Raw genomic sequence first — 14,363 nt, 5'->3', positions numbered from 1 at the left:
GAAGGCAAAAGGGCCAACAAGTACTGCTAAGTATCTCTGGAAACTTCTTCAAGATTGTAGGAAGACCATTCCCGGTGACTACCTCTTGAAGCTCATCAAGAGAATGCCAAGAGTGTGCAAAGCAGTCATCAAAGCAAAAGATGGCTACTTGGAAGAACCTAGAATATAAGACATAATTTCAGTTGTTTTACACTTTTTTTGTTAAGTTTATAATTCCACATGTGATAATTCATAGTTTTGATGCCTTCAGTGTGAATGTACAATTTTCATAGTCATGAAAATACAGAAAAATCTTTAAATGAGAAGATGTGTCCAAACTTTTGGTCTGTACTGTAAATACTGCCAGCAGAGTGCCCCTATATACACACACCAATGTAAGTAGAGTGGCCCATATAAATACTGCCAGCATGGTGCCCCTATATACACCAATGTAAGTAGAGCACTCCATATAAATACTGCCAGCAGGGTGTCCCTATATACACCAATGTAAGTAGAGTGCCCCATACTGTATAAATACTGCCAACAGGGTGCCCCTATATACACCAATGTAAGTAGAGTGCCCCATATAAATAATGCCAACAGGTTGCCTCTATATACACCAATGTAAGTAGAGTGCCCCATACTGTATAAATAATGCCAACAGGGTGCCCCTATATACATCAATGTAAGTAGAGTGCCCCATATAAATAATGCCAACAGGGTGCCCCTATATACACCAATGTAAGTAGAGTGCCCCATACAAATACTGCCAACAGGGTGCCCCTATATACATCAATTTAAGTAGAGTGCCCCATATAAATAATGTCAACAGGGTGCTCCTACTGTATATACAACAATGTAAGTAGAGCACTCCATATAAATACTTCCAGCAGAGTGCCCCTATATACACACCAATGTAAGTAGAGTGCCCCATATATATAATGCCAACAGGGTGCCCCTATATACACCAATGTAAGTAGAGCACTCCATACAAATACTGCCAACAGGGTGCCCCTATATACACCAATGTACGTAGATCACTCCATACAAATACTGCCAACAGGGTGCCCCTATATACACCAATGTAAGTAGAGCACTCCATATAAATACTGCCAGCAGGGTGCCCCTATATACACCAATGTAAGTAGAGCACTCCATATAAATACTGCCAACAGGGTGCCCCTATATACACCAATGTAAGTAGAGTGCCCCATACTGTATAAATACTGCCAACAGGGTGCCCCTATATACACCAATGTAAGTAGAGTGCCCCATATAAATAATGGCAACAGGTTGCCTCTATATACACCAATGTAAGTAGAGTGCCCCATACTGTATAAATAATGCCAACAGGGTGCCCCTATATACATCAATGTAAGTAGAGTGCCCCATATAAATAATGCCAACAGGGTGCCCCTATATACACCAATGTAAGTAGAGTGCCCCATACAAATACTGCCAACAGGGTGCCCCTATATACATCAATTTAAGTAGAGTGCCCCATATAAATAATGTCAACAGGGTGCTCCTACTGTATATACAACAATGTAAGTAGAGCACTCCATATAAATACTGCCAGCAGAGTGCCCCTATATACACACCAATGTAAGTAGAGTGCCCCATATATATAATGCCAACAGGGTGCCCCTATATACACCAATGTAAGTAGAGCACTCCATACAAATACTGCCAACAGGGTGCCCCTATATACACCAATGTAAGTAGAGCACTCCATACAAATACTGCCAGCAGGGTGCCCCTATATACACCAATGTATTTAGAGTGCCTTATATAAATACTGCCAACAGATTGCCCCTATACACCAATGTAAGTAGCGTGCCCCATATAATTACTGCCAGCAGAGTGTTCCTAAAAACAAGGGGACTACGGAAACACATAGTTCCTCTGTTCTGGAGATCAGTGCGTGCCCCAGAGGTGAAACTTCTCAGACATTTATGGCAGATCATCCGGAAGGCCCTTTCACACAGTACCTGGATAATACCATCACATTGTGACTAAACAATCCCGCAACACAGTAACAGTAATGACCTAATAATACCGCCATACAGTAATTTAATAATGCCGTCATGTAATCGCCTATTAATACAGCCAGTTATGAATGAAAAAATACCATCTTGTGGTGACCTAACAACACTGCAAACAATTACCCAATAATACTATCACATGATGACCTAATAACACTGCCAATAATACTGACACATACTGCTATAGTGCGTCCTTATAATACCGCTGTAAGGTGAGTGACTCTGCAGCACAGGGACGGGGTATAAACCTACAGTACAAACAGGCAGATTTACTTTGGTTGTTAGAAAACGATATATGACTTTGGTGAATGGCAAATCTTTCTAGTTGGGCAGAGATAATCGGGGGATAAATAATGGGAAAACGAGGTGGTTTTCAGGGTTGGGTGACAACCACGAGTCGTGGTCATATCGGTAGTCAGCCGCCTTTCCTACAAGTCAAGTTCTGCACCTTTGTATTATACTTTGGGTGGCAGATGGTATCGATATAGACACAAGCCAGTCAGTCCCAAAGCAAGGTATTGGGACATATGGTAATGACAAGGGATCCACCAAAAGCAACTTGTTGACTGTTTCCACTTTGAATAAAATACCCAACACAGATCTGAGGTTCCGGTCCAGGTGCAGATCACAACTATGGATGTAAACCAATGAGGGGGATCATGGTGTTCCGTGAAAAAGGACGTTCTTCACCTGTAGCCTAAAAGTCGCGTCTTTTTTAGGAGCCACCTTTTTTGGATCTGCTAAAAATGTGAGCGGATCTCACCGTAGGAATTTTGTTTTTCCGCCTATCTGGCTCCTGTTCTTCCAACGCATATTTGTTAGCGAACACATTGAAGGTCATTAGCGGTCAGGAGAGGAAGGATACAGAAGGATTGTGGTTCCTCTAACTTTAGACCGTGGCGCCAACACTGCAGTTAATGTCATCTCCAATTTCCCTGGTTCGGCAGCGGAGGAGAAGGGGCAGGATTTGCGGTCTCTGTTCCCTGTCAAAGCAGACTTCTCCTCTTCCCATCTGCAGACGTCGGGGTTTTCAGAATGTGTCAGATGTAAGAGGCCAGAACGGATCCCACGAGTTTTCAAAAATATATATATTATTTCTATGAATCCATCAATGTCTTTTCCTCCAGTCACATCCAGAGTACGAGTAAGAAGGATGAGCGCACACAGGTCGTGAAAAAAATCTGCAGTGAAAATTGACCTGTCTTGTGGGTTTTATATAGTTGGGTTTTTTACATTTTTTTTTGCTTTTACATTACTCTTTATTTTTTTTGTCCTTTCTTTCTTTTAAAAAGCTTCAGATTTGGCTGATTATCAATTTACGCTGTTTATTTCCAATGCGGGTTTCCAATTTTGCATTCTGTGTGTTCAAGATCACAACCAAACCTCATCAAACTCTGAGACAGATCCCGACATATCAATTATTTTGAAGATTTTTAATTATTTTCTACGGATCTTTGGCAAAATCTAAAGCAGAAAATATCTGATCAGATACAGAAATAACCAGCAGAAATGCGAACGGAGATTAAAGGGGAATGTCTGGTCAAAACAAGCTATCCACTATCCTAAGGATGGGTGATAAATTATTGATCGTGGGGGTCCGACTGCAGAGATCCCCAGCAATAGGCAGAATGGGGGATTTTTATCATTGTTACAAAATTTTCCATTTATTCACCATGGAACTGCTGGAAAAAGCCGAGCGCAGCATTCAGCTGCCACGTAAGGGATGAAAGGAGCGGCGGTCGAGCATGCGCAATGCATTATAATGGGAATAAAAGTGCGCCGTTCCCCTGACTATTTATATGTGCTTGTAGCTCTATCAAAGACAAGTCTAGCAACACCTTAACATGGCCATTCCCTTCTTCCATTACTGAAAAATCAGTGTTTGAATTGATATGCAAATGAGGATGAAGAGCTGTGGTAGATCCGAAGCTTATGTCACTTCAGCTATATTCTCTGCCTCCTGCTTGACTGATGGCTCCTTTGCCTGAAGTCTAGCAGGAGGCTGGGAATAGTTTCTGTCACTCCAGCTCAATTCTCCGCCTCCTTCTTGACTGATGGCTCATTTGCCTATCAGTCAAGCAGGTGGTGGGGAATAGCATGTCACTCCAGCTCTATTCTCTGCCGCGTTCTGCTTGATTAATGGCTCCTTTGCCTGTCATTCAAGCAGGAGGCGGGGAATAGCGCTGGGGTGAAACAAGCTCCAGAGCTACCATAGTTCTTTAGCCTCATTTGCCTATCAATTCAAACTCTGATTTCGGAGGAACGAACTGGCAATGTATATAGATATTACTGGACTTGCCTTTGTGCCTTTAAATAGTTTTGGGGGTGAAATCCTACTGACAGATTTCTTTAAAAAAGACCTCTGAAACCCTCATCAATCTTCAAAAGCGAAGGGCATAGCACCGGTGTAGTGAACAAGTCCACTTGCTGTTTTTCCCCTGTGTCCTCCTTTCTGTGCAGGGAACCTGCAGCACTGCTCAGTTTGCGTTAAGGTAGTCGACTTCAGTATACCGCACAGACAGGACCCCATCGATTACAAAGCGATACCATATCCCATTGCGATAAGAATATCCCTTTAAAGAACAGATCCTGGCGATCATATGACTGCGGCATTTTCTTCGCTTTGGCACCGACACACTTGAATAAACCCTCGAGCACAATTAGTTTTTTGCAAATTCTGTTTCGGAATTAAAAGTCAAAAGCGATAAATACAACCCTGACGGCCGTAAAAAGAGAAAAGCCGGAAGGAAATGCAATGTAATATTTATAAAGGCTGTAATCAAAGTATGCAAGCTGGCAAGCAAAAAGCGAGGAAAATGGTGTGCTCGGGAAAGAGGTTTTCCAATAATAAAAAAAAAAAAGTTTTAACAAGACAACCCCTTTAATTTCATAAATATATCTTTATATGGGTCAGGTTAGCTCCTCCAAGTGGTGCCTGCAGGTAGCCAGAATTCTTCCTATTGATTTGTTATTGTGACCTGTATGGTCAGAAATGTCTAATAGGTGGGTGTCACGCGCGGGCTGGGAAAGTCCGGTGGACGGCACGACACACACACAACGGGATGGAAAGAGGGAGAGGAAGGTCCTAACAGCAGGGAACGAGGGATGGGGCACCTCCCACCAATAACCTGTACCTATCCCTAAACTCCCTAACGCCCTATGTGGGTCCTTCCCCCTGCCGCCGTCACGTACCTAATCCCTAGCTGTCACCTTACTATAATCTGGCTAATGCACTGGCCGACAAGGAAGCTAGCCTCATCGATGCAGATGGTATCAACACAGGGTAGTGACAAACACAAGACAGACAAGGAAAGGAAAAAAGAAACTTCCTTGTCCTCTGCTGCCAAAATCCACTCCGCAGAGGACAAGGAATCAGGAAACCGAGCTCTACCGAAGCAGGAGATAAACCGCTGGCAAAAGAGAGGTCCACACTCCTAGACTGGTCTTAATAGTCAAACTCTATTACCAACAGTCAGCTGATGCGTCATGGGACTATTTAAAGAATGGTGGGAGTGGTCACCACCCAAATCAGCTGACCAGCAACAGAGCAGCTGCCAGCAAGGAAACTGACAATAATCCTTGCTGGCCCAAAAGTAAAAATGAAAGCAGAACCAGAGCTGTCAGGACTCCAAAAATGAATTGTGACAATGGGGTCCTTAATTATCGGGACAACGGGTGTCCTCAAAATCCCATTCATCCTTTTGAAATTGGCTTTAATATCAATAAAAAAAAAATCGAGTTAATACCTCCGCTTGCTGGGTATAACGCCCATCTCTTCGCTGTCTCCATCCTGCAGGACTCTTCTGGCTTGCCACCATTCATCATCGGAGGCGTTGATCACATGTAGGATTTCTCCGTATTTAAAGCTGAGTCCTTGGCTTGGGAGACCGCTGTCCTTCCCTTTATCATAGTCAAACATGGCTCTGTGAGAAAAGAAGAGGAAACATCTCGTTATCACAACCTTTTCTCGGAGAAGACACGTGGCGAGGTCACCTACTGCTCTAAAACCTGCAGTGGAGGGATATGAAGGGGTTTAATGAATATTATCGGAATAGAAAGGCAGCAGCGTGACTAAAAATCCCCTACCGTTTTATGCCTACCGGTCCTAGACGGACTGATGTGTTTCCATGGTTACAGACTTCAAACAAGCCCTGTGTAGTCTGATGCTGCACTCATGTGTTACTCTCTTCCATCTATCCTCTTCTCCTCTCAAAAAAAAAGGGTCAAATGGAGTGGAGTAGCATATAAACTTTATGACTATTTTTTATTTTTACCCTTTAAAAATAAATAAAAATATTGTTTTATTTTTAACATTTATATTCTTTTAAAGGTATGTATACTTTTGCAATCAATTTTCCATTACCTTCAAAAACATTTGACACAAGTTACAGATCGACTGAACGATAAAAAATCCCCTGCCGTTTTGTGTCTACAGCTTCAATGCAGGTCTATGTATCCCTATGGTTACAGACGACAAAATAAACCTTGAGTAGTGTGATCCAGCAGTCCACTCCCTCTGACCGTTCATTGTACTCATCAGACCAGATTACAGTGTTTATTTGTAGCCTGTAACCTTGGAGACACATAGGTCTGCATAGGAGCTGTATACATAAAACGGTGATTGTTTTTTTTTTAATGGAGATTATGCTATTTGAGATAATAAAATAATGAAAAATTGTAAAATAATACATACACTGTGGCAGTAGTATGCAGCAGTATCAGATCCCTCTTGATAGCAGATGTACCCACGCATTTCGGGTAATGAACGCATGTAGCCCTCACTCTGCAGACAATGAGCCCAAGGAGCCACCAACACCCATAGCAATTAAGAGAGCTGCTCGGGTCGTAAAGTCAATGTGCTTCTCCGTCAGCTGCCCGGACGCGCTCACAAACAGAACCGCGGTAAGGAATCCCGCAGGAGACACTGCCGGTTATTTATTGCCGAGAAGATCCAGTAACGACACCGGGCTTAACGATTCACAATATGTCCGGATAACCACACCGGCACAGGACCTGCAAACCGCTCCTTTCCTTAAAGAAGACTTGTCCGTGTAGGAACAATTCATTAATCTGAGCAATTCCCCCATCACTCAGGTAATAATTCAGATTCTAAGTGTTCAGATTTGTGTCTGCAGCTTATGGCGACCAGCACTGTATGGAGAGAAGCATTGGGACACAGCACTGATCTATTCATACTGGTTTCTCATTCCATCACATTGCCCCCAGAGTATGACCCCCCACCCCAGTGTATAACCTCTGGACCCTCGCCCCCAGTGTATGACCCCCACTCCCCAGTGTATGACCCCCTGCCCCAGTGTATAACCTCTGGCCCCTCATCCCCAGTGTATGACCCCCTGCCCCAGTGTATAACCTCCGGACCCTCGCCCCCAGTGTATGACACCCACTCCCCAGTGTATGACCCCCTGCCCCAGTGTATAACCTCTGGCCCCTCATCCCCAGTGTATGACCCCCTGCCCCAGTGTATAACCTTCGGACCCTCGCCCCCAGTGTATGACACCCACTCCCCAGTGTATGACCCCCTGCCCCAGTGTATAACCTCTGGCCCCTCATCCCCAGTGTATGACCCCCTGCCCCAGTGTATAACCTCCGGACCCTCGCCCCCAGTGTATGACACCCACTCCCCAGTGTATGACCCCCTGCCCCAGTGTATAACCTCTGACCCCTCATCCCCAGTGTATGACCCCCAGTCCCCAGTGTATAATCTCCAGACCCTCGTTCCCATTGTATGACCCCCCAGTCCCCTTGTCCCCTGTGTATAACCTATGGCCACTCGGCCCTCCGGGCCCTAGTCTACCCAGTATATAACATCCGGCCCCTCGCCCTCGATGTATAACCTGCGGCCTCTCGTCTCCCGGTGTATAATCTCTGGCACCTCGTCCGCCGATGTATAGACCTCCGGGCCCTAGTCTACCCGGTGTATAACATCCGGCTCCTCACCCTTGGTGTATAACCTCCGGGCCCTAGTCTACCCGGTGTATAACATCCGGCCCCTCACCCTCAGTGTATAAACTCCGGGCCCTAGTCTACCCGGTGTATAACATCCGGCCCCTCACCCTCAGTGTATAACCTCCGGGCCCTAGTCTACCCGGTGTATAACATCCGGCCCCTCACCCTCAGTGTATAACCTCCGGGCCCTAGTCTACCCGGTGTATAACATCCGGCCCCTCACCCTCGGTGTATAACCTCCGGGCCCTAGTCTACCCGGTGTATAACATCCGGCCCCTCACCCTCAGTGTATAACCTCCGGGCCCTAGTCTACCCAGTATATAACATCCGGCCCCTCGCCCTCGATGTTTACCTGCGGCCCCTCGTCTCCCGGTGTATAATCTCTGGCACCTCGTCCGCCGATGTATAGACCTCCGGGCCCTAGTCTACCCGGTGTATAACATCCGGCTCCTCACCCTTGGTGTATAACCTCCGGGCCCTAGTCTACCCGGTGTATAACATCCGGCCCCTCACCCTCAGTGTATAACCTCCGGGCCCTAGTCTACCCGGTGTATAACATCCGGCCCCTCACCCTCAGTGTATAAACTCCGGGCCCTAGTCTACCCGGTGTATAACATCCGGCCCCTCACCCTCGGTGTATAACCTCCGGGCCCTAGTCTACCCGGTGTATAACATCCGGCCCCTCACCCTCGGTGTATAACCTGCTGCCCCTCGTCTCCAGGTGAATAATTACTGGCACCTCGTCCCCCGGTGTATAACATCCGTCCCCTCGTCCCCCGGTGTATAAACTCCAGCCCCTCGTACCTCAGTGTATAACATCCGGCCCCTCACCCTCTGTGTTATTAATCGCCGAAACGTGCGTCGGGTCTCATGGTGTGTGCTGTATCCTACACTACAGGTATCGCTTCATGTATAATATACTTTGTAAATTGCCGCTGAAGTGGAATGGGTCTGTCATCTTACATTAGGTGTGGGTTTGCTTTAGCAGCAAGCAATGCTTGGCCTTGCAGGGCCTTTGGTTAATAGCCATAGGTATTTGATCCCTTAGTCTAATTATCTGTCCCCGCCACATGTATCTAATTTTTTTGTATATCCACTCACCATTCAACAATGACTCTGTAAGCTCTGTGTGTGTGGAGGTTCTTAGCACTTTGGCGCCATTTTGTGGTTTCCCACTTTTTTATAGGCTTAGGCTTTATGTGTATTCTCTAGATATTTAATAAAAATGTATGTTTGTACTTGTTGATTCTATTGTACAATTTTTCATTATATGATGATAACATAAAAAATGTAGTTTTTGCCACTATTTCATGAGACCTTTAACTTTTTTATTCTTTCGGCGATGGAGCTTGTTTTTTTTGCACAGCTAGCTGTCATTTTTATGCCTATCATTTTGAGGTACATACCGTAAGATTATTTGATTGCATTTTTTTGGGTGGGGGTACAATGACAAAGAAAGAAAAGAAATAGCTCTGGCGTTTCAATTTTTTTCCCTTTACCTTATAGGTTAAAATTTTTTAGATCGAAGTATAATAAGTATAATACCGTAATTTTTTATTTTTTAGTGTTTTTTTATTTATTTATTTGTTTTTATATATTTTTTTTAATACATTTTACTTACGGTAATTATTCAGTCCCCCATAGGGGACTCCAACTTGTTTCTGACACTGTTCCATACATGAATACAGTTATGTCCATTTGCGCGAAGGGGTTAAATCTTCATACACAAAGACGTAAAAAATTATAAAATAAATAAAAATACGTTTTTGTCATGTTCCGCAATCACATGACTAACTTGTGCGCCACTGTCCTGTTTATTCATTTTTTTCTTATTACCAGGAGATCGGTCCCTCTCCACCATAATGATTAATGGAGCAGAGCGCGGGAGGCGGCTGTTATATACAAAACGCCATTTCATTGTCTTGGGAATACGGCAAATGGTCAAATAGCATAAAAAGATTAATGTATGATGCTTACAGAGTAACGCTGCCCGGGCATGTGCTCAACGCTGTCATTTTTTTTCTTCTTTTAATAGAAACTGGGACATAACCTTGAGACAAATGTTGATCAGATATATACATAAGGAGGTTGCTATGAGGCCAAAAGGATATCTATGGAGCTGGAGAACTTGACATGAAGCTCTATATATAGGGGAGGCTTTATATTTAAGTATTGAGAGATGCAAAAAAACTCTTAGTGAAAAATAATATCAGTTGGTTCATCTGATGGCCTATAGAAAAGGTGTCTCATTACAAAGGTGCCACACAAGAGACAAGAAAACCAGTGAGCTGTCTCAAGACCTTCACAACCTTATTGTTGCTAAACATACTGATTACATCAATTAAAGAATAATTTCTAAACTACTGAAGGTTCCAATGAGCACTGTTGGGGCCATAATCTAGAAGTCGAAAGAACATAATTTCACCATAAACCGGCCACGACCAGGTGCTCCCCCGCAAGATTTCAGACAGAGGAGTGAAATTAATTATCAGAAGAGTTGTCCAAGAGCCAAGGAAAACCTGTGGAGAGCTACAGAAAGACCTGGAATCAACAGGTGCAATTGTTTTGAGGAAAACAATAATACACTCAACCTTCATGGCCTGTATGCACGCCCACCACAAAACCTCCATGACGTGTTGCATGCTCACTACGCAACCTCCATGGCTTGTATGCACGCTCAGCATGCAAGACTCAAAAATCATGTTAAAGTTTGCTCAACAGCATTTAGACAAGCCTGTGAAATATTGGGAGAATATAGTCTGGTCAGATGAGGCCGCAATTGAACCCTTTGGCTGCCATAATACACAGCATGTTCGGAGGCCAAAAGGCACTGCATATTACACCAAAAAACACCATACAAATAGTAAAGTTTGGAGGTGGGAACATCATGGTGTAGGGCTGATTTTCAGCATACGGTGCTGGCAAACTGTGTGGATTGGATGGGTTGTTACCACATCTGCTGAGAATTTCATGTCAATAGCACCTTTAGAAATACCTTTACTTAGAAAACAACACTTTCGATATTACTTCCCCTTTAAATGTATTTGGAGCATTATTTTCTGATGCAGAAATGAATGGTAATAAAGACACAATCCCCATCATCCGCCTGATGTGTATTATCCTATCTGAGCCTATTACAGCGCAGTCACGAAGAAGCAAACACGCCATAAATGAGGTGACGCACATCAATAAAAGCAAAACGAGAAAAGTCTGCTCCACCTGAATTATACATTTATCCAATGATAGGTAGATCGGCTGATAACAGCGGGGTAATAATCTGCGGGGACCTCAGTAAGATCTTCTCAGAAAACATGAAAGGCACAAGTGATGTTTTATGTATCATCTATGTAGCGGTGAGAAGTATTTCAGCAATGCATACAGAACGGCGCCCCCCGGTGGTGGGACACATAAGTACACATTAAGTGCCATCATCTTGTCCCTCCCGCGAAGCCCAGCGGCAGACTATAGTCATATCCACTGTAAACAGCAGGAATTGCAAGATCAAGGTAAAAAAAAAAAAAAAAGCTTTTATGTTATAGAAAAAAAAATCAAAGTTTGACCCCCTTCCCTTTTCCCAGTTTTAAAATAAAGAAATAAAAAAAATATATTCTTGGTATTACCATGTCCACAAAAGTCCGATCTATCAAACTATAAAAGTAATTAATTAACCGCCATAAAGGAAAGAAAAAATCAAGCGCCAGAATTGCCATTTTTCAGTAGCAGAACCTTCCCCAGAAATGTAATAAAAAGCGATCAAAATTTCGATCCCGCACGTGCGGCGCTCCATCGGTAATTTCTACGGAAGCTCTGAATATTGCATATTGCTATGCCATAAATGGACAACCCCTATATTTCTCGACTGATACATTGTAGCAAACAGGACAGGTGGTACAGATCATATGGTCTGGATACACTGTCACGAACCCTCAGCTGTGACAAGTATTTAGGTCTATATAGAGATGGTTATTTAGCCAGTGGATGCGAACAAGAATGTAACTATTCACTGACAGCAAGCAGAGATCTGGATAAGGGCGAGAACCCGACGCAATTAGAAAGTTGCAGAACTTCTCATTTACATAATGTAAAGTAATACAATTAGCGTTAATGAAAGTGATGTTCCCGGCTCCTCTCCCGGCCTCAGACGCATCCACATTCAATGGCTCCAAACACTTTTAAAATTTGATTAGCTAATATAAAAGGTAAAGCATTAATATTCATAAAAAATATGCAAATATGACATTTTTCCGAACAAAATAAAAGGAACAAAACTGAATTCATTGGAAATTCTTGAGTCCATGGAATAATAAGCAAATAGTCTTGCAGTTTGTATACTGGTGGCCACGTGTGGCTCTGGAATGCCATACATTCTTTTAAAGGGCTATTTCCCCATCTTCCTATATGGACATTGACGGATAGACCTTGTAAAAACAAGCACTTTTACAATTTACAGCTTAGTAAAATTTTCAGCCGTTCTTGAGATATTAACACTTTTCTTTCTAGCTCATTGCCTAGGAGACCGACCGACGCTGCTATCTGGCTCAAAAGCACTGAGAAGAAGCTGGCCGGAATAAGGAGATAACACTGCACACTTATAATCCTGGCCAACTTCAAAAGAGCGCTTACAAGCTCAATAAAAAAAAAAAGCCTGTAAGCACGGTGCATGTTCTGTTGTCTAGCAGGGGTGGTCGGTCTCCAAGGCAACAAGCTGTAAACAAGAGAAAAAAGTGTTAAGATCTCAAGAACGATTGAAAATTTGAATAAGCGGTAAATTGCAAAATTGCTTGTTTTTACAAGTACTATCTGAAAATACCCATTTACGAAGAGGGGAAACAAGCACTTTAAATGGCCCTGTATGTATACCACTGCCCCAGAACATTACACATGTGACTGGGAAGAAGAGATCGGACATTGATTGCTTCTGTCTGATGGAATGTTCACTTCTGATTTGTAACTACGGAACAGGAAGTGAGGTACATTCTAGTAGATTCTGATTGGCTGCTCACTTCCTGTAGGATGAATATAAATGTATAAGCAATGAGGTGATATATGGGGGGTATTATAAGGTCATTGTATACGGACGCTGCTGTAGACTGCTTTAAAGGCACAATATTAAAGGTAATTCTGTGCCCCATACGCCAGTGTTTTCCAAACTCCAGTCTTCGCGGCCCTCGACAGACATTGTTTTCAGGATTTCCATAGTCAGTCATGTCAGTTTCTGCATCAGAACCTGCAGCAAAATGTCATTCCTGCAGATTTGGCTGCGGTTTTTGTAATACTACACTACATCTCGGACTTATCCCAGTATTTGTAATGGAGTCATTCTTGCCTATGGGTTGTGTCTGATATTGTTTTATCTGATTAGTGCTAGGATGCAATACCAGACTCTGCCTGTAAACAAGTGTGGTGCTATTTATTGAAGAAAAAAAAACTCTTTTAACCCCTTAATGACCCATGACATACAGGTGTTTCTCACTAAATTAGAATATCATCAAAAAAGTTAATTTATCTCGGTTCTTCAATACAAAAAGTGAAACTCATGCATTATATAGAGTCATTACACACAGAGTGATCTATTTCACGTGTTTATTTCTGTTAATGTTGATGATTATGGCTTACAGCCAATGAAAACCCAAAAGTCATTATCTCAGTAAATTAGAATACTTTATAACACCAGCCTGAAAAATGATTTTAAAATCCTAAATTTTGGCCTACTGAAACGTATGTTCAGTAAATGCACTCAATACTTGGTCGGGGCTCCTTTTGCATCAATGCGGTGTGGCATGGAGGTGATCAGCCTGTGGCGCTGCTGAGGGGTTATGGAAGCCCAGGTTGCTTTGATAGCAGCCTTCAGCTCGTCTGCATTGTTGGATCTGGTGTCTCATCTTCCTCTTGACAATACTCCATAGATTCTCTATGGGGTTAAGGTCAGGCGAGTTTGCTGCCAATCAAGCCCAGTGATACTGTTGTTTGTACACCAGGTATTAGTACTTTTGGCAGTGTGGACAGGTGCCAAGTCCTGCTGGAGAATGACATTTCCATCTCCAAAAAGCTTCCCCTCCTTGTGAAGTGTGTCCATGACGTCTTCTGGACATCTGTCAGGTCAGCAGTCTTCCCCATGATTGTGGAGCTACAGAAACAGACTAAGGGACCTTTATAAACGCTCAGGAAGCCTTTGCAGGTGTATTTTTTTCCAATTTAAATATGATTTTACTTTTATTTTTAAATGGCTTTTCATTACATAAATAATAATAATAATAAAATATATATATATATATATATATATATATATATATATATCTTGAGAAAGGTAGTGAAATCTGCTGAAACGTTGCAGCTAATGGATCAGTAAAGCCATAATTTTTCATTTTGACT

At 43.0% G+C, this 14,363-nt stretch overlaps 1 protein-coding gene across 6 annotated transcripts in view; it reads right to left on the bottom strand.

Annotated features, from left to right (window-relative positions):
• Positions 1 to 14,363, bottom strand: part of DLG2 (discs large MAGUK scaffold protein 2) — a 1,534,662-nt gene that overhangs the window by 71,914 nt on the left and 1,448,385 nt on the right. For all 6 annotated transcript variants that reach the window (XM_069759326.1, XM_069759327.1, XM_069759329.1 and 3 more), the window contains one exon: positions 5,771 to 5,947. In XM_069759326.1, the coding sequence (XP_069615427.1) occupies positions 5,771 to 5,947 (177 nt within the window). The remainder of the gene's footprint in view (positions 1 to 5,770; positions 5,948 to 14,363) is intronic.

Source organism: Ranitomeya imitator, chromosome 3, assembly GCF_032444005.1.
Source record: "Ranitomeya imitator isolate aRanImi1 chromosome 3, aRanImi1.pri, whole genome shotgun sequence".
Classification (NCBI taxonomy): Eukaryota; Metazoa; Chordata; class Amphibia; order Anura; family Dendrobatidae; genus Ranitomeya; species Ranitomeya imitator.
The sequence above is the reverse complement of the archived record's forward strand: the minus strand, read 5'-3'. Positions and strand labels throughout refer to the sequence as shown.